The sequence below is a fragment of the Oncorhynchus masou genome, unplaced genomic scaffold (assembly GCF_036934945.1).
Source record: "Oncorhynchus masou masou isolate Uvic2021 unplaced genomic scaffold, UVic_Omas_1.1 unplaced_scaffold_2724, whole genome shotgun sequence".
Classification (NCBI taxonomy): Eukaryota; Metazoa; Chordata; class Actinopteri; order Salmoniformes; family Salmonidae; genus Oncorhynchus; species Oncorhynchus masou.
Window position 1 is genome coordinate 27,438 of NW_027009158.1, and position 25,525 is coordinate 52,962.

General features: G+C 43.5%; 1 protein-coding gene across 1 annotated transcript in view; it reads left to right on the forward strand.

Moving 5' to 3' along the window:
* Positions 1-24,624, forward strand: part of LOC135533851 (AF4/FMR2 family member 1-like) — a gene marked incomplete at its 3' end in the record, with an annotated part of 34,884 nt that extends 10,260 nt beyond the window's left edge. The window contains exons 3-7 of the mRNA XM_064961059.1: positions 4,428-5,064; positions 5,157-5,254; positions 22,818-22,859; positions 24,201-24,287; positions 24,588-24,624. Coding sequence (XP_064817131.1) covers positions 4,428-5,064; positions 5,157-5,254; positions 22,818-22,859; positions 24,201-24,287; positions 24,588-24,624 — 901 coding nt within the window. The remainder of the gene's footprint in view (positions 1-4,427; positions 5,065-5,156; positions 5,255-22,817; positions 22,860-24,200; positions 24,288-24,587) is intronic.
* Positions 24,625-25,525: the final 901 nt, after the last annotated feature.

Consider the following 25,525-nt stretch of genomic DNA (forward strand, 5'->3'; position numbering starts at 1 on the left):
TGATAAAACCAACTCTTTGGTCTGAATGCCAAGCATCATATTTGGAGGAAAGCTGGCACCATCACTACGGTGAGGCTTGGTGGTGGCAGCATCATGCTATGGCTATATTTTTCAGGGATTGGGAGACTAGTCAGGATCAAGGGAAAGATGAACAGAGCTCCTTAATGATAAACTGCTCCGGACCTTAGACTGGGGCGAAGGTCCACTTCCAATGAGACAACGGCCTTAAGCGCACAGCCTAGACAACGCAGGAGTTGCTTTGGGACAAGTCTCTGAATGTCTGTGAGTGTCCCAGCCAGAGCCCGGACTTGAACCCGATCGAACATCTCTGAGGCGACCTGATAATAGCTGTGCAGCTACGCTCCCATCCAACCTGACAGAGCTTGAGAGGATCTGCAGACTAGAATGAGAGAAACTCCCCAAACACAGGCGTGCCAAGCTTGTAGCGTCATACCCAAGAAGACTCTAGGCCGTAATCGCTGCTAATGGTGCTTCAACGTACTGAGAAAAGGGTCTAAATACTTATGTAAATATAATATTTCACTTTTATTTTTAATACATTTGTAAATTTCTAAACCTGCTTATGCTTGGTCATTATTGGGTATGTGTGTAGATTGAGGGGAGGGGGACTTTATTTATTTTATTTTATTTTACCTTTATTTAACCAGGCAAGTCAGTTAAGAACAAATTATTATTTTCAATGATGGCCTAGGAACAGTGGGTTAACTGCCTGTTCAGGGGCAGAACGACAGATTTTGTACCTTGTCAGCTCGGGGATTTGAACTTGCAACCTTTCGGTTACTAGTCCAATGCTCTAACCACTAGGCTACCGACTAATTAATACATTTTAGAATAAGGCTGTAACGTAACAAAATGTGGAAAGTCAAGGGGTCTGAACTTTACAAATGCACTATGTACAAAAGTATATAGATACGAATGCACTGTATATACATAAGTATATGGATACCCTTTAAAATTAGTGGATTCGGCTGACATCACTTGAGTTCCAAACTGCCTCTGGAAGCAACATCGGCACAAGAACTGTTCGTCGGGAGCTTCATGAAATGGGTTTCCATGGCCGAGCAACAGCACACAAGACTAAGATCACCAAGCGCGGGCTGGAGGGGTTGTAAAGTTTGCCGTCATTGGACTCTGGCGCAGTGAAACTGTTCTCTGGGGTCATGAATCAAGCTTCACCATCTGGCATTCCGACAGATGATTCTGGGTTTGGCGGATGCCAGGAGAACACTACCTGCCACAATGCATTGTGCCAAGTAAAGTTTTGTGGAGGAGGAATAATGGTCTGGGGCTTTATTACATTGTTCGGGTTTGGACCCTTAGTTCCAGTGAAAGTAAATCTTAATGCTACAGCATACAATGACATTCTAGATGATTCTGTGCTTCCAACTTTGTGGCAACTGTTTTGGGAAAGGCCCTTTCCTGTTTCGGCGTGCCAATGCCCCTGTGCATAAAGCGAGGTCCATACAGAAATAGTTTGTCGAGATCGTGTGGAAGAACTTAACTGGCCTGCACAGAGCCCTGACCTCAACCCCATCAGTGCCCGACCTTACTAATGCTCTTGTGGTCTACGCAGCATGTGGATGGAAATCCCAGCCTGTTATTGGGTGAGGACTGCAAGTCCCCAAGTGAGCATGTAAATCCCAGCATGTGATTGGAGACAGATGGGAACCCCCAGCCAGTCATGTCCTCTGGAAATCGATGCAATCCCCAGCCAGCCACGTCTTCTGTAGATTATGGTGCTGTTCGGTTAATGAGGCCTCTTGGGAGCCCCCTACCGTGTCACTACTCAGGAGGGAGTGGGAACCCCTGAGGAGTACTCTAAACCGGAGGGCCAACCAGTTAGTCCTGTCCCCCATCAGAGCCTGTCAGCTCCAGCAGCCGCTTGTTATTTAAAGCAGGGGTGGTTTTTGTCTGGACTGGATACAGCTCTTGTCTAAATGGACTTTTCACCGGTTAATATAACTTGTGCAGCAGGTTGGGAGAATTGACATGGCAGGTCAGGATAATTAGGTTAAGGTTAGGAAAATGGTTTGGGTTATCAAAAATAAATTTTTATGTCAATTTGACAAAAGCTATTTAGTCTAACGGTTCAAATATCTGAACTTGTATTAATCATGGTCAAATTACCAACCATGAAATTAGTTATTAAAATTGCTAAATCGTCTCTCCGCCCAATGGCAAAATGTGTAGAATTGCAGAAAATAACTATAAATGTATCTCTGCGGTCAAGTAGGGCTGCTAAAAAAATGTTGCTTGCAAGGTGTGGGGTGCCCCACAACACAATTTCGGGCCCCCAAAATGCTAGGGCTTTTGTCGTTATGGATGTGGCTATGCAGACCCTCGAGCCACTGCACTTCCTCATGAGCTACAATCAAAGTTGCCCACCCCTGATTTTTTAAAGGAACACAGTTCGCTATTTAGGCTCCCTAGGAAATAAGATGGTGTGGCTTAAAATAATGTAATTTGGTGAGACTCTCTTTTTAATTCCGTGTCTGTGTGCTGGTTGGCCTTCGTGCCCAGTGGGTCAGTGAGAGGCTGTATGAATCTAAAAAAAATAATATTTTATTTATTTATTTAACTAGGCAAGTCGGTTAACATTCTTATTTACAATTACGGCCTACCAAAAGGCCGCCTGTGGGGATGGGGGCTGGGATTAAAAATGGAGGACAAAATGCATCGCGACAAAGACACCACAATACTACATAGAGACCTAAGACAACAAAGCATGATAGCAACACATTACGATGACAACATGGCAGCAGCAGCACAACATGATAGCAGCACAAAACATGGTACAAACATTATTGGGCACACGGAAGCGATGCATTGTCTGTGTTGTCAGGGAAGTGGGCCAAGATGAGCTTGAGATGGCTTGAGATGTTTCTAAACAATCCTTAAAACAAAACAAAAAAAAACATGAAAATTAGAAATAGTTGTGAAAATATGAACCAAATAACGTTATTAGATCATTTTCTAGTCCTCAAGTAGCATACCACCCTTTCTAATTAACACCGCCTCAATCACTCTTTCAGTCAACCCTCCCTTTTCTCCTGTTAACTCAGTCATTTCTTATAAAGAAGCACTGCTTTCCCTTGGTGGCTGGCAGCTGTAAAGTATATCTCTTTACCATGGCTAAGCTGATTGCTTTGTTTGTTCAGTGGATGAATGGGAGGCTCTGTTTCCTTGGTCGGCTGCCTGTTGTGATGCATTTGGTTCATTCTGGCAAATCCTTATGTTGTGTTGGCGTCAGTTGGGTCTGTGAACAAGGCCAGCCTCTCAAGGTGAACAATGTTGTAGGATGAATTAGCTGTCACTAACATCCAGGCTTAGGGTTAGGTACTGCTGGTTTATTCACAATGCATAGCGTCTCATATTGACCAGAGAGAAGTGAGGTAGGAGCCTGTTAGGGACAGGCATTGTACTCCGCCCAGGCCATCTGATTGATGGTGAAGCAAAGCATAGGTGGATTCTTTGTCTTCACTAAGGTGATGCTGTACCAAAGGTGCTGGATAAATGGAAGGTGTCTTACTCAGGCGTTTTACCATTTTGACAAAAATTGGCACAGTTCCCGTCTGTTTAAGGGGTGGCTCTCCCATAGGCACCAATGCGACAGCAGTTTGGCCTGGTCTACTTAGTTCTTTGACCTGTATATGAACCAGAAATAAGGAGCCAGCGAGTTGTCTCGCTTCCCTCTTCAGTTTCTGTGTCTTCTACTGTAGGGACTTTGGCAACCTATTCTCCACCCTTCTCCTGGCGTGTACTCTTGCACACTCCCCGCCATGCATTCCACAATAGTGGAAACTCCCTTCAAGCCAATGCTTACACCAATCCTATACGTTCTTAAAATCCATGACGGAGTGTGTTGGTGAAGGCTAAAGGTTGCATCCAGATGCGTCCCCCCCCCCCATCTATCTCCTGAACCACAGCCCAACATTGCCCTTATTCTGAAGAGGATGTTTTGGAGGACGCAGTGAGCCCATACAGCCCTTTTGGGGTTAGCTAGCTAATGTAACTGCAGAACTTCATCTTGTCTACTCTCCTGCTTTTTAAAGGTCATATTGATTGGTTGCCAAAAAGTCAGCTACATACAGAGACGAAGGGCAACAGTAATATTTAGATAGTTAAACCATGGTTTTATCTAGAAAGAACACAGTTCAGCTGATTTCTATCTAGTTAAATCATGGTTTTTAAAGGTAGACTCAGCGATGCAAAGTAAACATTTTAGCAGTATCAGGTCAACTTCCGCAACAACGAAGAGCGTGTAGCAAGATGTTATTCTCCTCCTCAGTCTCAGACTGTATTGTTCTTATTCATTTTCAAGGCTAACAACTACTGTCGCGCTGATAAGAACCCATCTTCTTAACAAACACTGATGTACCTGAGTAACCTTTTCTTTTCTGTTTCAGACGAACAAAGGAGATGAGCTGTCTAGCCGTATCCAGAGGATGCTGGGTAGTTATGAGGATGTGAACAATCCCAACACTCAGTGTTTGGACAGCAGCTTCTCTAAGGACCCTCAATCTCATGTCACCACAAAGTATGGCGGCCATCTCGCAGCCGAGACCGAGCGAAGCCTCCATTCCAGAACCCTCCTCAGTACGGGGCAAGCCAGAGCCAGAGTAGTGGTCCGCCCCCGTAGTAACCACTCTGGCCAGCCTCTGAAGAAGATCCACGGTCCTTCCTCCTCCTACACCCAGTCCTCCCTGAGTCTCAGCCAGGGCCAGGCCTGCCCAGACCCACACCAGAGAAAGACTGAGCTCTGGCCAGACCTGAGGGAGTGCCAGTCTTCCTCCAGTCCTCTCCGCCTGTCCCCCCCCCAGCCGATCCCCTATCCCCCCTACATTCCAGTGACCCCAGCGACTCTGAACACCAGGACTCCCCACTGCACCCTGAGAGGCTCCCGCCTCTCCCCACACCCTGACTCACACTTCCCCATGGTGTCCCCCCTGGATGACCCCCAGAGAGCATCCCACCTCCGGCCATCGATGGAGCAACCCTACCCTCTCAGACCTTCCTCCACCCCTGGCCTCCAAACCCAACCTGGTCATGCCCCAGAAGCCAACAGCCTACGTCCGCGCTCCATGGACGGCCAGGACCAGGTGACCAGCGAGCCCGGACCTCAAGCTCCTCTCCAGAAGACTTCCATGGGCAGTCTTATCATGAACCCTTACCAGACTTGAAAAGCACCAAGCCCAGCCTTTCCAAACTGAAGATACCATCACAGTCTATAGAGGTAAGCAGAATCATGTTCTGTTTTTAACTGTGTGTGTAGGTGTGTTCCTTATTTTGACTAGCCTACATAGCCTGCTGTGTGAGAAATATCAGTTAATACCAGACGATAATGAACACACAAGCCTGGGAGATTGGGTTTAAACTGGACTTTAGATTAGAACTGACGGTGGACTTTAGATGGAAGAAATAGTTGGTCAGCAAAGAAAAAAGTTAAACATTACGTAACATCAAACTAACAAACCTTGAACATATCCTAAAAATGGAACATGTATCAGATGGGCCTGTTTCTTAGTTGGTTAATATTGAACTTTGAATGCCTCGACTTGCTCTGGAAAGTAGCTCTTCCAAAGTTTGATCAGCTTAAAACTACAGACGGATAACCATTTTTGGAGAGACAGCATTCAGGCCCAGTGTCGATGTAGCTTATTGACACACTCTGTGAGGCTAGGTCAGCTCAGTGGAAATCATGCAGAACGAAATGTCAGAGATTTGCATGCTCTAGTCTAGTCCTATTCTCTTCTGGGGGGAATATTTCCATAATTGTCTTTGAGACTTTGTTTGTGTCCCAAATGGCACCTTGTTCCCTTACCTAGTGTACTACTTTTTGAGCGGGGCCTCATAGGGCTCTGGTCAAAGTAGTGCACTATAAAGGGAATAGGGTTCCATAGGGCTCTGGTCTAAAGTAGTGCACTATATAGGGAATTAGGGTTCCATAGGGCTCTGGTCTAAAGTAGTGCACTATATAGGGAATAGGGTTCCATAGGGCTCTGGTCTAAAGTAGTGCACTATATAGGGAATAGGGTGCCATTTGGGATGCAGACTTTGCGATGGGACCTCACCCTGCCTGTTTACCTGTAGGAGGAACAGACAATGGACACCAACAGAGAAATAATCTGTCCCCTAAATTTAGTGCATTCCACACCTGTGTCCTGTAGTCTCCAATGATAATGAATGCTCACCGAGAGACAGATGGGTGACCATTTGTCTCAATAAGTGAATGCTGGCATAATTGGTCTAATCGTTAGAATGTGCGTCTTTTTCCCCTTTTTCAAGATTTCACACTTGTCTTGATACAGGGTCGGCCTAGCGGTTAAGAGCATTGGGCCGGTAACCAAAAGGTCACTGGTTCGAGTCCCTGAAGCCGACGAGGTTAAAAATAAAATATGTCTGTCTGTGCCTCTGGAGCAGTTTCTCCTGTGAGTCTCTGGATCAGAGCTTAAATGACTAAGATACAGTACCTAAGATGGTGTTCATATTCTACTTGTTGCAGCATGAATGCATTTTTTCTTCAAAATCTCACACACGGCCCACATAATGACAAAGTGAAAACAACATGTTTTTAGACCTGTTTTCACATTTTATTGAAAGTTAAATATCTAATTGACGTAATTATTCACACACATTGAGTCAATGTATGTATTGAGTCACCTTGAGTCAATGTATGTATTGGAGTCACCTTAGTGACCTTCGGCAGCGATTTTTACAGCTGTGAGTCCATTTTCAAGTCTTGCCATAGATTTTTAAAGTAGATTTAAGTCAAAACTGTAACTCGGCAACATTCATTACTTCTGGTCGGAAACTCCAGTGTAGATTAGTACTTGTTTTAGGTAGAGTGTCAACCAATTGTGATTTTTCAACACCGCCACTGACTTGGAGGACCAAAAAAAAAAAAACGTTTTGAGAAGAAAGTAAGCTAACGTTTAGGTTCCTTGCTCAAAACACATGAAAGCTGGTGGTTCAGAGAATCTTGTTTCTAATGGTCTGAGATGAGTCTTAAGGTGCTTTTTGACAAACTCCAAGCGGGCTGTCATGTGGCTTCCATCTGCCAATCTACCATAAAGGACTGCTTGGTGTAGTGCTGCAGAGATTTTTGTCCTTCTGGAAGATTCTCCCATCTCCACAGAGGAACTATGGAGCTCTGTCAAAGTGAGCATCGGGTTCTTGTTCACCTCACTGACCAAGGCTCTTCTCCCCCGATTGCTCAGCTTGGCTTGGCGGCCAGCTCTAGGTCTTTGTTGTTCTAAACTTCTTCCATTTAAGAATGATGGAGGTCACTGTGTGGACCTTCAATGCTTCAGACATTTTTGGTACCCTTCCCCAGATCTGTGCCTCGACACAATTACTGTCTCAGAGCTCTACGGACAATTCCTTCGATCTCATTACTTGGTTTTTGCTCTGACATGCACTGTCAACTGTGGGACATTATATAGACAGGTGTGGCTTTCCAAATCATGTCCAATCAATTGAATTTACCACAGGTGGACTCCACTAAGTTGTAGAAACATCTCTCGGATCGTCAATGGAAACGGATGCACCTGCGCCAATGTTCGAGTCTCATAGCAAATGGTCTAAATACTTATGTAAATAAGGTATTTCTGTTTTTGTTTTGAATATATTTGCTAAAATGTCTGAACTGTTTTCTCTGTCATTATGGGGTATTGTGTGTAGGTTGAGGATTTTTATTTTAATACATTTTAACAAAATGTAGAAAAGTCAAGGAGTCTGAATACTTTCCGAATGCACTGTATATAGCACAATCGAATGGTTTTGACCGTTTAGAAGTTTTTATGGAGTGATCCTCTTCGATTCGTCCATGCGGTGCGCCGCAAAAGAGATTCCCGTTATACAGGGTTTAGTTGATAATTTAATCTCTAAAAATTACCATATACACTGTTTTTTGTTTAAACAAACACTTCCAAAGCTATTGCTGATGGTGCAATTAAACAATCGACATAACATTTATTGTCAGCCCCGTTCAGCAGGTATAGCCAGATGACTTGCCTCCGTAGCTTTTATTCCAGTGAAACAGAATTTTCAACAGGGGATAGATGGCAGTAACCAAGGAAATTAAATGCGTTGTCACTCAATGAAGAAGACTCATCAATTGTCACAAAAGATTATGTATTTTTGGAAGGTAGAAAGAATAATGTAATCAATAGATTTTGTAACGTTTGAATCCATTTTCGGAGCTATGCAGGCTAGATTTGGACCGATTTCACTTGTAACTATGCATCGACCCCCGATTTTAAATGTTTATCTGTGAATTGTTACAACCCTGCTTGAGTCAACTTGACTAATCGGGTACTGTATGTTTTTGTAGGCCTAACAAATTCACTATGCAATGAATTCATTCCCCCCACTAATCACCTCACGGCCCTCATCATACTTGCAGATCAGATTTATAAAGCCTCAAACCACTAGAGAATTCTCCCCTCAGGCTGTTTTCACAGGGTTTCTTCTAGATCAAAATGGGGCTTAGGTGGTGGGCATAGCGAGGGTGTGACCAATGGCGTGGTCTCCGATCTAATATTTTATTGCCCTCGGTAGCTGAGAACATTTAACTGTTTTAAAGTGGTTCTTCACATTTTGCCATGGGGCGGAGAGAAATCTTTACGGTTTTAAACCTAGTTTCCTGCTATTTTACTCATTTTGCTATGCTTTATGCCGTATTGTTATTCTGAGTGACTCAAACATAGTAATTAAAACCAATCATACCATTACATTTTTTAAAATTTTAGATTCTCCCTGACGATTATTTATATATATATATATATATATATATATATATATATATATATTTTTTTATGTTGCCCTTTCCAATACTTTTCTATGCATAAACCCTGGAAGAGCTGAGCTTGTTGACGATACTGTTTTGAGCCAAGATTATTCGCCAACTTTCTCTCCACCCAGTGAGGACGTCTTCTGAGAGCAGAGTGGCACACGTCATAGTTTTATTAACCCAGCCATTCCAAGGCTTGTCCACAATCCAAATATATTAACCGGTCTTCTTATGTGGATTGTGGCCAATCCCCTCTCACCCTCCCTACCCACAGCCCAAGCTGCACCTGCAGCAGCTCTGCTCATTGTTGGGACCCCTTCTCGCCCTGCCCTGGCCCCTGCCTCGCCCGGCCCTGGTACACGTGGACACTCACCCAGCAGTGCTGATTTGGCAGGCTGCTGTTTCCACTCCATTGCGGGCGCTAATCCAGCAGAGGATAGCTGTGTAGTGACTCATAACCCCGAACCTTCAACTCACCCCTCACTCTACAAACTGAACACGAATAGAGCTGACGGGGTCAGATAACTCTCCTAGTCATTGTCAGAGAGACACATCTGTTCTTGATTATATATTTCTATCCGAACATTCCACAATGTTGTGTCCTACTGAACACACGCAGTCCTGATGTTTCATTGATTTGAATCCATAGTGAATGTCCCGGAGAGTGGGTGATGTAGAGGTGTTTTTTTGTGTCTGGGGTTCCATTGGTTATCGAGCTTGAAGCTGCCTGCCTTCCCTTTCCGGCTACTTGAAGCATTGTGCTCCACTCTGCTGTCTAAGCCTTGCCTCAGTCATACAGTAGTGTAATGCTTCTGTGATTTAACAATGGAATTTAGCACTCTGTCTCTCTCTGTCTCTCTCTGTCTCTCTCTCTGTCTCTCTCTCTGTCTCTCTCTCTGTCTCTCTCTGGTTGTTTACCTGGGCAACTCAGACTCTGAGACACCGGGGAACTTTTGAGTGGGGGCTGAAGGTACGGAGAGAAACTGTTTGGTTAATAAGTTTCCACATAGACCTATGAACTAAAACTAAAGAAATGCTTGCTTGTGAACAGTCTTCAATACGCTCAGCAAATGTTTTAAGTAAAGTACTGATTACAGAAGTGAAGCCGAGACGAAACATAGTAACGCGTTGGATCTGTAGCACACATGTTGGACATAATGACGTATGCTTAGTAGTGGGGACAGTCAGAAAAGTCTTCTTTTGGGCTCAGTGACGAGGCTGAAGTGAAAGGCGCTTTGAGAAATGGGTGTGTGTTTTTTGTGTGGCTTTGCACTTCAGCAAAACGCCCACACGCGCACACTGTCATCAGGCCTGGCAGTCTGGTGCTTGTTAACACGCAGTGAGACAATCACAGTCAGTAGTAATACATGGTTGTTGAGGAGGCTTCTCTGTAGCCACTGGCCAAACTCAAGGTAGGCCAAACAGATTCCTAGATTTTTATCACACAGTTGTACATTTCTAAGGCTGTATTCAGCCGAATTCTGATGTTTTTCTACTATTTGGTCTTTTAACCAATCAGATCGTTTGTCTATAATTGGGCTGCCTATGTAAACACAGCCTAAGTCTCCTCACCTAGAACTGCAATGCTCAAAGTAGCTAGACTATACTGACTGTCTGGTACACATAAGGAATGCAGTGAGGTGGTGTTGCTATGGTGATTGTTTGTTGTGATCCAGACCTGGTTCCTGTTTGGAAACAGTCCATGCCATTGTACCCCATCCCAGATCCCCAGCGTTGGTTAGTCGTGTGTATGTGCGTGTGTGTGTTGGAATGTGGTTGAGCAGTAGTCTGGTGGCCGACTCTACAGTAGTATGGGGTTTGGAAAGAAGGGTGTGTCGTGTTGGCAGTAAATATGATTCATTTTGGCTACGGAGTTAAAAAAAAATAAAAAATATGACTAATCTTGACATTGAGGCACACTGTAGGACTGCCAGGGACCTCGTGATACCATATTATCATGATACTTCGGGCGCTGATACAATGTGTGTTACGACTCTATATATTGTAATTCAATGTTCCAAACATTGCTCACCATATGTCTGCTGCAGAGGGACAAGATGGAGACATGAGAAAACAAGTTTTGATCAGTCATGGAAATACTAGCGTAGACATTTTTTCTGCTCCCTGTTTAAAAACAAGATGGAGAATAAGCTATGAAGGAAAAATATTGGTATTTTGATTCAGATGCAGCCAACTAGCGCAAAATTAAATTGCGATATTGCCAAAACGACCGCCCACAAGACCCTCACAAACTTCTGCAGATGCACCAATGAGCATTCTGCACCGCCTGCAACCTCACACTGTCTGCCCTCCAGGAGATCTACAGCACCCGGTGTCACAAGAAGGCGAAGAAGATCAAGGACCTCAGTCACCTGAGCCACGGCCTGTTCACCCTGCTACCATCTAGAAGGTCATTAAGGACCTCAGCCACCTGAGCCACGGCCTGTTCACCCTGTTACCATCTAGAAGGTCATTAAGGACCTCAGCCACCTGAACCACGTCCTGTTCACCCTGCTACCATCCAGAAGGTCATTAAGGACCTCAGCCACCTGAGCCATGACCTGTTCACCCTGCTACCATCTAGAAGATCATCAAGGACCTCAGCCACCTGAACCACAACCTGTTCACCCTGCTACCATCTAGAAGATCATCAAGGACCTCCGCCACCTGAGCCATGACCTGTTCACCCTGCTACCATCTAGAAGGTCATTAAGGACCTCAGCCACCTGAGCCACGGCCTGTTCACCCTGCTACCATCCAGAAGGTCATTAAGGACCTCAGCCACCTGAGCCACGGCCTGTTCACCCTGCTACCATCTAGAAGGTCATTAAGGACCTCCGCCACGGCCTGTTCACCCTGCTACCATCTAGAAGGTCATTAGGACCTCCGCCACGGCCTGTTCACCCTGCTACCATCTAGAAGGTCATTAAGGACCTCAGCCACCTGAACCACGTCCTGTTCACCCTGCTACCATCTAGAAGGTCATTAAGGACCTCCGCCACCTGAGCCACGGCCTGTTCACCCCGCTACCATCCAGAAGGCAGAGACAGTACAGGTGCATCAAAGCTGGGACCGAGAGACTGAAAGAAGCTGTTTATCTCCAGGCCATCAAGCTGTTAGTCATCATTAGCTGGCCTTGGTACCCTGCCCAGAACCTTACACTGTCCCTTTAGAGACTGCTGCCCTATATACGTAGTCATTGAACACTGGTCACTTGAATAATGTTTACATACTGTTTTACCCACTTCATATGTACATTGTAGACAGTTTTGCCATACATTATCTATACTGAAGAACAAACTTCAATGATTTTACTGAGTTACAATTCATAAAAGGAAATTAGGCCATTTAAATACCTTTTTATTAGGCCCTAATTTATAGATTAGCATACCTAATTTACTAGCTAGTTAGCTAGAAAGCTAAATGGTTAGCTTATGCCAGATTGGACGGAGTCTGGACAAAGTGAGGGAAATTGTCTCGGAGAAACTGAAGATATACCACAGGAAGATCTGAGTTTGAGTATGCCCATAGGACTGGAAACCCACCACCGGCCCAGGGTGACAGGCCCATGCCGATAGTCGCCAAGTTCCTGAGGTTCAAGGGACAAGGTAGCGGTTCTGGAAAGCGCAAAGAACTTGAAAGGAGTGTACATCTTCCGCAACGAGGATTACCCTGAAGCTGTGGGCCAGAAGAGAAAATAACTATCCCAGCCATGAAAGCTGCCAGAGCGTGTGGGGACATTGCTTACATCTGATATGACCGGCTCATTGTCCATCCTCCCTCCCAGGAGCCTGGAAGGAATGGAGAGAGCTAAGCCTATGGGTAATGTAGCTTCAACGCTGCAGCGCGCACACACACGCACACGCCAAATGATTAATGGACTAAATGTATATTTTGTTTTGTTTTCCATATTATGTCTATCTTGGAGAAGCTACCCAAGAAAGGGCTGAAAATAGCCTATATTAATATGTAACCTTAGGAATAAGGTTCATGAAATCAATAACTTGCTAACATCTGATAGCATATATTAATCGTTTCTGAGACTCGCTTTAGATAATTAATTTGATACAGCAGTAGTAACAGGAATGCTTATGGGGGAGGTGTTGCTATATATATTCAGGGCCATATCCCAGTAACGCTAAGAGAAAATCTCATATCAAGTGTTATCGAAGTGTTGTGGTTGCAGGTTCACCTGCCTCATCTAAAGCCTATTATTCTGGGGCGTTGCTATAGGCCACCAAGTGCCAACAGTCAGTATCTAAATAATGTGTGTGAAATGCCCAATGGTGTAAACACAGGTGTGTATTTTCTTTTGGACTTGAATATTGGCTGTCTTTCATCAAGCTATCTGCTCAAGAGGAAGCTTCATTAACCAGTGCCTGTAATCTGATTCAGGTTATTAATCAACCTACCAGGGTGTTTACAAACACGACAGGAACAAGATAATCCACATGCATTGATCACATTTTTACTAATACTGTAGAACTCTCTTCTAAAGCTGTATACACACACATTGGATGTAATGATGACAATATACTGACTATATCTAGGACAACCAAAGGTTCCTAAAGCTGGGCCTAAAATAGTCTTAGATCATAGTCACAATAAAAACCTTTCTATGTGAACGATGTAAAAAATGTGTTGGTCTGATGTGATTTTAATAAGGAACATCCAGACGCTACGCCTTTTTAATGAATTTATGAAATGGCTTCTTCCAATTATTGATAAACATGCAACTGTGAAACTAACTTTTAAAACTGGCTCCATGGATTGATGACGAATTGAAAAATGGTATGATTGAAAGATGTTGGAGGGGGGTCAAAGGACTGGCTAAGTCTGGCTGACTTACTGGTAATTGTGGCTAAACCTAACAAAAATAAGAAACTGTTATGAAGCCAATATCAATGATATGGAAAATAACTTTGGCATACTTGGAATTACGTTATGGGTAGAGAGACACATTGAACTCCATTGAATCAGATGGCCTATTCATTACAAAACTATGTAATGTTGGCTATTATTTTAATGATGGGAAAGTGGGCGAACTTAAGCAGTTAATGCCAACAACGAACAGTGAGCCCATCGTATTCATGCATAAAAAAAAAATGAATAATGAAAGAAAAGCACTAAGTTATAATTTTGTAAAGTTAGTGTGGGGACAGGTGGAAAAATTATTGCTCAATACTGAACTCCTGGCATTGACAACTGACACGGAACCCAAACCGCGCGTGCGTGCGCCATCGTTCATCAATTTATTTTGTCCCCACACACCAAACGCGATCATGACGCAGGCTAAATATCGAACAAACTGAACCAATTATACATAGGGACAGGCCTAAAGCATTAAACATTTATGGCAATTTAGGGGCTTAGCTTGCATTTGCTAGCTAAATTGCCATAAATGTTTAATGCTTTTTCACCTGTCCCCAAATTAATGTACTGGTTCAGTTTGTTTCGATATTTTAACCTGCGTGTTTGCTAGCTAAACATTGAGTTATTTTACCTGAAATGCACAAGGTCCTCTACGCCGACAATTAATCCACACACATAACGGTCAACCGAATAATTTCTAGTCATCTCTCCACCTTCCAGGCTTTTTCATCTTTGAACTTATATGGTGATAGCCATCTAAACTTTCATAGTATTACCACTACGGCCAGCAACACAGTTCGTCTTTCAATCACCATGTGGTTATAACCAATGAGGAGATGCACGTGGGTACCTGCTTCTATAAATAAACCATTGAGGAGATAGAGGCAGGACTTGCAGCACGATCTGCGTCACAAATAGAACTGACTTCTATTTTATCCCTTGACAACGCAGATGCTCGTTGGCGCATGCAATAATTGAATAATATAGATTTTCTAAATTAATTTTGTAACGCACGCGTGCAGTGTAGTCAGGGTATTAGATGAAAAGCCACTGAGGATGGTAGCTGACTCTATAGCCACTCCTGTCTGTCATGTCTTCAATAGAGGAAAGAGGGAAGTCTTTGTCCTCAGGCCTGGTGGGAAGCAGAAAGTCATTCCGCTTACCCATGAGTGGTAAAGCGGCCTTTACGTATCTCTAACAGCAGACCAAAAAGCTTGCTTCCAGCTCTTAGCAAACAGTTGGGATTTTTTGGGACCAAATACAATGCTATTGCTCAGTAAACAAATGAACAGACTTTTAGCATGCTTGTAGAAAAAGGCAATCAACATGTTCTGACTGCACTGATACACATGACTGACGATAAGAAGATTGTGGGAGCTGTACTGTTAGATTTCAGTGCAGCCTTTGAAATTATTGACCATAACCTGTTGAGAACTTGTTTTATGGCTTTTCAACCTTTGCTATATCATGAATTCAGAGCTATGTATCTAATAGAACTCAGAAGGTTTTCTTTAATGGAATATCAAACATGAAGGCCCTCCTAGTTTATAAAATATATTTACAGATGACACGCCACTGGTATTAAAGCCTTTGTGGATGTATTTGAGATTCTTCAAAGTAGCCACCCTTTGCCTTGACAGCTTTGCACACTCTTGGCATTTTCAATCAGTTTCATGAGGTAGTCACCGGGAATGCATTTCAATTAACAGGTGTGCCTTGTTTAAAAGTGAATTTTGGAATTTCTTAATGCCAATCAGTTGTGTTGTGATGAGGTAGGGTGGTATACAGAAGATAGCCCTATTTGGTCAAATACCATGTCCATATTATGGCAAGAACAGCTCAAATAAGCAAAGGGAAATGACAGTCTTTAGACATGAAGATAAGTCAATCTGGAAAATTTCAAGAACTTTGAAAGTTGGTTTTTGCAACTGCACTTGACCAATCAAGCGCCATGATGAAACTGGCTCTCATGAGGACTGCCACAGGAAAGGAAGAAACAGAGTTCATTAGTGTTAATTGCACCTCAGATTGCAACCCAAATAAATGAGTTCAAGTAACAGACACATCTCAACATTAACTGTTCAGAGGAGACTGCGTGAATCAGGCCTTTCATGGTCAAATTGTTGCAAAGGAACCACAACTAAAGGACGCCAATAAGTAGACTTGCTGGGGCCAAGAAACACGAGCAATGGACATTAGACCGTGGAAATCTGAGCTTTTGTCTTTTGAGACGCAGAGTAGGTGAACGGATGATCTCCACATGTGTGGTTCCCTCCGTGAAGCATGGAGGTGGTGGTGTGATGGTGCTTTGCTCGTGACACTGATTTATTTAGAATTCAAGGCACACGCTACCACAGTGTTCTGCAGCGACATCCCATCTGGTTTGCGCTAGTCCCACTATCATTTGTTTTTCAAAGGACATGACCCAGCACACCTCCAGGCTGTGTAAGGGCTATTTGATCAAGAATGAGAGTGATGAGTGCTGCATCAGATTACCTGGCCCCTCCACAATCGCCCAACCTCAACCCAATTGAGATGGTTTGGGGGAGTTGGACCACAGAGTGAAGGAAAAGCAGCCAACAAGTGCTCAGCATATGTGGGAACTACTTCAAGCTAAGCTGGTTGAGAGAATGCCAAGAGTGCAAAGCTGTCAATGCAAAGGGTGGCTGCTTAAGAAATCTAAATATAGTTAGTTACTACATGATTCCATGTGTTTATTTCATAGTTTTGATATCTTCAATATTACTCCACAATAGTAAAAATAAAAACCCTTGAGTGAACCGGTGTCCAAACTTGACTGGTACTGTACACGTTAGCAACCACAGTTAATGAGGTCACCGAAGCCCATAACGAAGAGTTTTGGAATGGGTGGGCAGTATTAAGCTCGTCCTGGCATCTCTTACAACTTAAGGCGTTGTATTTGGTACAATCATTCCCTAAGCGCTAGACCTCCGCTGAATCTGGTAGTGAATGGTGTGGTTGTTGAACAAGTTGAGGAAACTAAATTGCTTGTTGTAACCTTGGCTTGTAAACTGTCATGGTTTGAACATATAGATTCAGTGGTTGTAAAGATAGGGAAAGGTCAGTCCGTAGTAGATGTTCTGCTTTTTTGACACACTACACAAAGCAAGTCCTGCCGTCTCTAGTTTTATCTTGATTATTGTCCAGTCATGTGGTCAAGTGCTGTTAAAAAATACAGTTAAGCTTTAGCTGGCCCATTTGTAATCAGAGAGCTGATGATAGATACTATACTACTATAAATACTATGCTTGCCAGTCTCTCTTGGCTAAGAGTTGAGTAGCGACTGTCTGCATCACTTCTTCTTTTTATAAGATAGTGTTGATAAAGCACAGCTCTGAAACGCACACTTACCACACCAGAGATGCCACCAAGGGTCTCTTCACAGTCCCCAAATCCAGAACAAATTCAAGAAGGCATTCAGTATTTTATATAGAGCCCTTATTGCATGCAACTCTGTTCCATCTCATATTTCTCAAATAAACAGCAAACCTGTTTAAAAAAAAAAAAGCTACATCGACGCCAGCACATGACACACGGCCTCTCCCTTATTTCACCTAGGTAGTTTGTGTGAATGTATTGATATTAGGAGGTCGGACGATTGTGATTTTTCAACGCCGGTGCCGATTTTATTGGAGGACCCCAAAAAAGCCGATACCGATGAATCGGGCTTATTATTTTTAATATATATTTGTATTAATGACAATTACAACAATACTGAATGAAAGAAAGTGCGATATGTGCCATGTAAGACAGCTAACATTTAAGTTCCTTTTGCTCAGAACATGAGAACATATGAAATGCTGGTGGTTCCTTTTAGCATGAGTTTTCAATATTCCCCAGGTAAGAAGTTTTAGGTTGTAGTTATTATACTATTTCTCTCTATACCATTTGTATTTCATATAAACCTTTGACTATTGGATGTTCTAATAGGTGTTCTAATTGGCAGCCTAATCTCGGGAGTTGATTGGCTTGAAGTCATAAACAGCGCAATGCTTGAAGCATTGTGAAGAGCTGCTGGCAAAGAGCTGCCTGCTCTTTTTCTGGCTCTCACAGACCTGTAACTTCTTCTTTAAGAGGCTCTTCGCCTCTTAAAGAAGAAGTTACAGGTCTGTGAGAGCCAGAAATCTTGCTTGTTTGTAGGTGACAAAATACTTATTTTCCACCATAATTTGCAAATAAATTCATCCTACAATGTGATTTTCAGGAGAAAAAAAATCTAATTTTGTCTGTCATACAGGCCTCATCTTTTTAAGTGGGAGAACTTGCACAATTGGTGGCTGACTAAATACTTTTTTTTGCCCCACTGTATAAACTTTGATTTACATGTTAGGTTGGGATGCCCTCTCTCTTTGCCCAGCTCCAGCTGGTGCAGTTCTGTCTGAGCAGTAGTAGCCAGCGAACACACACACACACACACACACACACACACACACACACACACACACACACACCTCTTCTAAAGACTAAATCCTGAAAACCTTGATGTGCCTATCTACATTTAATGACCTAGTCAGCACTGGTTGGCTAAGTATTAAGTGGCTCTCCGGTCCAGGCTGTGTGCTTGTGCTGCGGTGTGGCATTGTTCACTCCAACAGAGAGAAAAGCCCCCCCCTACCCCCCACCCCTCCCCTCCACGCTTAGTGCTGTTTGTGTGGTAGCCAGCCAGGCAGCTATTGACCTCAGCTGCCACTGAGAGCTTGCCAGCAGCAGTTCTCCACTCAGCCCTCCCTTCAGCAGCACAATACATTTGCTTTGTCATCACCACCTTACGTAACTATCGCTGTGACCTGAGTGAAGACCACTTTTGGGCCTCTTATCTGAAACATGGAAACCTGAGGAGGAGGAGGGGGTGGGGGTGGAGACATGTCACACAACACCATGTTTTGTGCTGAAGCTTTTTGTTGTTGAGAAGAATTACCGTATCGGGGACATAATCCCTTGCATAGTTTTTATAAACAAATATTTCACTTCAAGATGGTATGTTGGAGTACAGTAGTTGTTAGGCACTAACCCCTAACCACTGTTATGGTGCAGCAGTCGTCTGAGGAGAGAAGTCTGATTGTAATTGCCTGTGGTTTGCCATTCTACTGTTGTGGTGTTTGTCCCAAAATGGCACTATCCCCTACATAGTGCACTACTTTTGATTAGAAACCATAGGGCCCTGGTCAAAAATAGTGCTCTATATGGGGAATTTGGGGACGTAGCTAGGAGTCGGTGGGTAAGCGTCTGAGTGCTGTTATGTTGATGAATCAGTCTGACAGACAAAACAAATGAAACACCTACACGGTTGAATTAAAACTAATTAACTCACTGTTGTGTGTAGAGGGGTGCTTGAGCTATGCAAGCGACTTCATCTTAACCACATTACACTCCGAGTAATGCAACAATTAACAAGCATGTGCAGACGAGGGGGTTATTCTTCTCGTCTGTAGGCTACACTCCTTTCAGTTTTAGCTTCAAGACAAAAGCTCAGAGTTGCTAACAGCATGTCTTCATCAAGTAACATTAGCCTCTAAAAAAATTCATATTCATCTGAGGGTTAATCGTTACAGTACACTTACTGTACAACATTACAACAAACCAGACTGCATTTTCAGCAATATCATGCAAAAACATTACATATGGCAAAAGCAAATTGTGACGGAAAACGGGGGTATAAGTGAATTCACTGCGTCAGGCTGTTTCATATGGAAGCTATACCCACCACCAAAAAGCATTTGTCAACGTTCTGCCGTCTGATCAACTGCAGCCTACTGACGACAACCACAGGTAGCCTAGAGCAGCCTACTGACGACAACCACAGGTAGCCTAGAGCCTACTGACGACAACCACAGGTAGCCTAGAGCTCAGGGACAACCCAGGTAGCAGGTAGCTACTGACGAGGTAGCCTAGAGAGCCTACGACGGCAACCACAGGTAGCCTAGAGCTGACGACAACCACAGGTAGCCTAGAGAGCTGACGACAACCACAGGTAGCCTAGAGAGCTGACGACAACCACAGGTAGCCCTGACGACAACCACAGAGCTAGGAGCAGCCTACTGACGACAACCACAGCAGCCTACTGACGACAACCACAGGTAGCCTAGAGTAGCCTACTGATGACAACCACAGGTACAGGTAGCCTAGAGCAGCCTACTGACGACAACCACAGGTAGCCTAGAGCAGCCCTAGGAGCTAGAGCAGCCTACTGACGGCAACCACAGGTAGCCTAGAGAGCCTACTGACGACAACCACAGGTAGCCTAGAGAGCTGACGACAACCAGCCAGAGCAGTAGCCTAGAGCAGCCTACTGACGACAACCACAGGTAGCAGCCTACTAATGACAACCACAGGGGCTTAGAGTAGCCTACTGACAACCACAGGTAGCCTAGAGCTGACGACAACCACAGGTACAGGTAGCCTAGAGCAGCTGACGACAACCACAGGTAGCCTAGAGCTGACGACAACCACAGGTAGCCTAGAGCTGACGACAACCACAGGTAGCCTAGAGCAGCCTGCTGACGACAACCACAGGTAGCCTAGAGCAGCCTACTGACGACAACCACAGGTGCAGAAAGCCTAGATCCCATCTGGTCCAGGGGAAAGCTATGTATTTATAGCCTAAAATAGGCCAATTTTTATTTGTGTTCTGAGAAAATGTGAATGGTCAAATTTGGTTTATATTCAAGCTTCAGGTGGTTAGGCTACCTACGCCTTTTTAATCCAAGATGATTGACTGGCATGAATCAATCAACGCACTAGTGATGAAATACTGAGTTATTTTTTTTTTTTTTAATTACAGATGAAAAGGCCTTCACGATGCAACCCTGCATACAGCCAGTTCAGTCAGCCCTGTACATTTTTGTACAATCGCAGTTGTCTCTTTGTCTGTGTAAAGGGTCTGGAGTTGGTTAGGTTAAAAACAATTTCCCCACTACATCTGGGACCCGTGGTGACACCTCTGAAATCACCACACAATGTTACAAATGAAAGACAATACAAATAGGATATGTTGACGGTATCGTCATAAAAATATATATATTAAAAAGTTGGTGATTAGGATGGGTTCCATAGTTTTAGGCAGCTACTGCAGAATTTAACACGCTGTTACTGCACTTTTCAGTTTCAAACTCTCTCAAATATTCAGAACATTTCTACATTTTCAGATTTTACAAAAATCTGCTGCATTCCACCAAGCAGGCCTTTATGGTAGAGTGGCCAGACGGAAGCCACTCCTCAATAAAGGTACCATATTGTCATACTTGAGTAAAAGTAAAGATACCTTAATAGAAAATGAGTCAAGTAAAAATGGAAGTCACCCTTTAAAAAAAAAAAAGTTTTAAATATACCTAGGTATCAAAAGTAAGAATATAAATCATTTCAAATTCCTTATGTTAAGCAAACTAGATGGCACTTTATAAATAAATAATAATATTACGGATAGCCCCTGGCTATCCAACACTCAGGCATAATTTACAAACAAAGCATTTGTATTTAGTGAGTCCGTCAGATCAGAGGCAGTAGGGATGATCAGGGATGTTTTCTTGATGAATGCATATATTTGACCATTTTCCTGAAAGTACTGAGTAAAGGGTCTGAATACTTTTGTAAATATGATATTTCCTGTGGGTTTTTTTTTAAAGTTCATGTATTGTGTGAATTGACGGGGGGGGGTCTCAATACTTTCCCAATTGCACTGTATGTGCCTTCTGTTTCAGTCTACAATGCCCACACGCTTCGTTAGAACAGAGTGGACGAGATCAGACAGTAAGACTGGGGGAAAGAACCTCAATGATGAGCTGCTTTTCTACACAGATTTAAATGATTTGCCTGATGATCTTCTGAACTTCCCAAAACCTTTCTGATGTAATTTCAGTCACTTTAAATCATAGTTCTTTCACAATAAAAGACCGTCAAAAGTACTGCTAGACTGATTTGTAATTGACTGTCATAACACAAATTTAAAAAAGTATATATATATATTAAAAAAAAAAATTTTTTTTTGTTAAATTGCCACTAGATTATATCACTTTTCTACATAGTGTGGTCACTATATATATTTTTTTTAAATCAAAATGGGGTCAAGGGTAAAATATGTTTGGGAACCCCTGGTCTAGCTTTTATTTTGGTGATTTGTTAGTTCCCAAAGATGGTTATTTAATAATATACTGGTCCATGATCTTTTCTACGTGTTAGATATCTATGCGTTTTATATCTGGCTGTAGTAGTTTGTTTACACTTGAAAGCATATTTTCATCCCAATGTATAGTTTTTATTTTATTTTTTTAAAGATTTTAACACTGTTTGGTCTTAGGCGACCCTGAAAAAAACACTTAGGTGACCCGCCCAAGGATTACAATGGCATAAAAATCCCTGACATGGTGTAATTTAGGCCTACATCTTTTAAAAGTCTTTGGTCTTTGGTACTCTATTGGCTTCTGAAACCAGTCAGTTGAAATGTTTCACTGAAAACTGCTTGTCTCAGCTGACTAAACTGAAGTGACAACAGAATACTGTTGTTTGTGTTGTCAGAATGTGTCCCAGAATGTTAATCTGATCAAATAATTTGACGCAGCTACATCGTTCCTGCCTTTTTTACATTCCTATCAATGAATAGCCTAAATCATGTAAGCCTTAGTTGACATGTCTGTGCACTCAAGACATTGCTGTTCTTATTAAGAAACAACTTAAAACATTGCTGTAAACAATTATCTCAAATCCTGAACATGTATTATTTGTTAGTGTGACATACAATGACGAGAGAGAACTAAAAAGGCAAGCTGTTAAATATGAAAATCCACCAAAAAAAGCTAATTCTTTGATTGTCCGAACTTGAACTGAAATCCTGTGACCATCTTTGAGCTCTGAGATTCCAATTATGGATGACACACACACACACACACACACACACACACACACCCTGTCCCGGCCCGGCCCCAGTCTGACTCTGAGAAGGGGCCTCTTCTCAAGCTGGACTGTATCGGGACTGTATCGGGTGCGTGTGTGTGTCAGGGAAAGTCACTTGATCGTAGTTGTTTCAGTGCATTTACCACCATGCATGTATGTGTTTTGTTCAAGCTTCCCCTATTGGCTGGTTTCTGTGTCACTCAAACAGTGTTGTGCTGCCTTCCAGACGCTGTCACATGAAGCTGACTGTGTGGAAGACATTCTGAGGGTAAGCACTTCTCAAATCTTTACTAATGAATCGTGTAGAGGTGGAGGTTGCTCAGTTTGCTAGTGTTCATTATCATCGTGGCTGAAAGAGGATTTAGTTGCTGAGCACATGGCCACTTTTCACATTCCTGTGTTAAATCCAACCCATGTTTAAAGAGCTAGCTAGCATTTATTCAGGACAGAACCCCACTTCATGTGCTGTATGAATGAGTCCTCCTCTGTCCTGCTGGATAGGGTAGTTAGTCATGCTGGATAGGGTAGTTAGTCCTCCTCGTCCTGCTGGATAGGGTAGTTAGTCCTGCTGGATAGGGTAGTTAGTCCTCCTCAGTCCTGCTGGATAGGGTAGTTAGTCCTCCTCGTCCTGCTGGATAGGGTAGTTAGTCCTCCTCGTCCTGCTGGATAGGGTAGTTAGTCCTCCTCGTCCTGCTGGATAGGGTAGTTAGTCCTCCTCGTCCTGCTGGATAGGGTAGTTAGTCCTACTGGATATGGTAGTTAGTCCTGCTGGATAGGGTAGTTAGTCCTGCTGGATAGGGTAGTTAGTCCTGCTGATAGGGTAGTTAGTCCTGCTGGATAGGGTAGTTAGTCCTCCCGTCCTGCTGGATAGGGTAGTTTGTCCTCCCGTCCTGCTGGATAGGGTAGTTAGTCCTCCGTCCTGCTGGATAGGGTGTTCATCCTCCTCGTCCTGCTGGATAGGGTAGTTAGTCCTCCTCGTCCTGCTGGATAGGGTAGTTAGTCCTCCTCGTCCTGCTGGATAGGGTAGTTAGTCCTGCTGGATAGGGTAGTTAGTCCTCCTCCCTGTTGGATAGGGTAGTTAGTCCTCCTCGTCCTGCTGGATAGGGTAGTTAGTCCTCCTCGTCCTGCTGGATAGGGTAGTTAGTCCTCCTGCGTCCTGCTGGATAGGGTAGTTAGTCCTCCTCGTCCTGCTGGATAGGGTAGTTAGTCCTGCTGGATAGGGTAGTTAGTCCTGCTGGATAGGGTAGTTAGTCCTGCTGGATAGGGTAGTTAGTCCTGCTGGATAGGGTAGTTAGTCCTGCTGGATAGGGTAGTTAGTCCTACTGGATATGGTAGTTAGTCCTGCTGGATAGGGTAGTTAGTCCTCCTCGTCCTGCTGGATAGGGTAGTTAGTCCTCCTCGTCCTCCTCACTGAGTCCTGCTGATAGGGTAGTTGGTCCCTCTGGGTCCTGCTGGGTAGGGTAGTTGGTCCTCTCTGGGTCCTGCTGGGTAGTTTAGTTAGTCCTCCTCTCTGGGTCCGGCTGGGTAGCGTAGTTGGTCCTCTCTGGGTCCTGCTGGGTAGGATAGTTAGTCCTCCTCGCTGGGTTGACTCCCCTCTCTCTGCCTTCAGGAAATGACCCACTCCTGGCCTCCTCTCCTGACTGCCATTCAGACGCCCAGCACAGTTGAGCCCTCCAAGTTCTCCTTCCCAGTCAAGGTGAGCCTGAAGGCCCTCTGCGTTGCCTGAGATGCACAACCTACGCAACTACACACTATTGTATTAGCTTTAGGTATCCAACCTTAAACACTTCAGGCCATGGGTTCTACTCCCCAAAAAATAAAAAATAAATCTACACGCGTGTTCCACTTAGTCAGTCATTCACAGCACCTACACTACATACGTTAATCATCAGTGTTGTAGTCTGTTGTCGTAGATTCTGAGGGAAAGCATAATGCCTCCCTTGTCGTGTGTGTGTGTGTGTCACTAAGGCTACGCCTCTACTTTGTCCCCTCACAGGAAGCACAGCATGTCCCACCTGCGTCTCCAGGACAAAGTAAGTCAATGTGAAGGAATGGGAGTGTATACTCACTGGATATACCATATTACAACACATTAATGTGGGGGATTGGGAGTGTATACTCACTGGATATACCATATTACAACACGTTAATGTGGGAGGGGATGTTGGGAGTGTATACTCACTGGATATACCATATTACAACACGTTAATGTGGGGGATTGGGAGTGTATACTCACTGGATATACCATATTACAACACGTTAATGTGGGGGGGGGATTGGGTTAAGATTGTATACTCACTGGATATACCATATTACAACACATTAATGTGGGGGATTGGGAGTGTATACTCACTGGATATACCGTTAATATTACAACACTTGGATATACCATTAATGTGGGGGATTGGGAGTATATACTCACTGGATATACATACAGCAACATGTTAATGTGGGGGATTGAGGATATACTCACATATTACAACACATTAATGTGGGGGATTGGGAGTCTATACTCACTGGATATACCATATACTCACTGGATATACCATATTACAACACATTAATGTGGGGGATTGGGAGTCTATACTCACTGGATATACCATATTACAACACGTTAATGTGGGGGATTGGGTGTATACTCACTGGATATACCATATTACAACACATTAATGTGGGGGGATTGGGAGTGTATACTCACTGGATATACCATATTACAACATGTTAATGTGGGGATTGAGTGTATACTCACTGGATATACATATTACAACACATTAGTCGGGGATTGGGAGTCTATACTCACTGATATACCATATTACAACACGTTAATGTGGGGGATTGGGAGTCTATACTCACTGGATATACCATATTACAACACATTAATGTGGGGGATTGGGAGTGTATACTCTACTGGATGCACCATATTACAACACATTA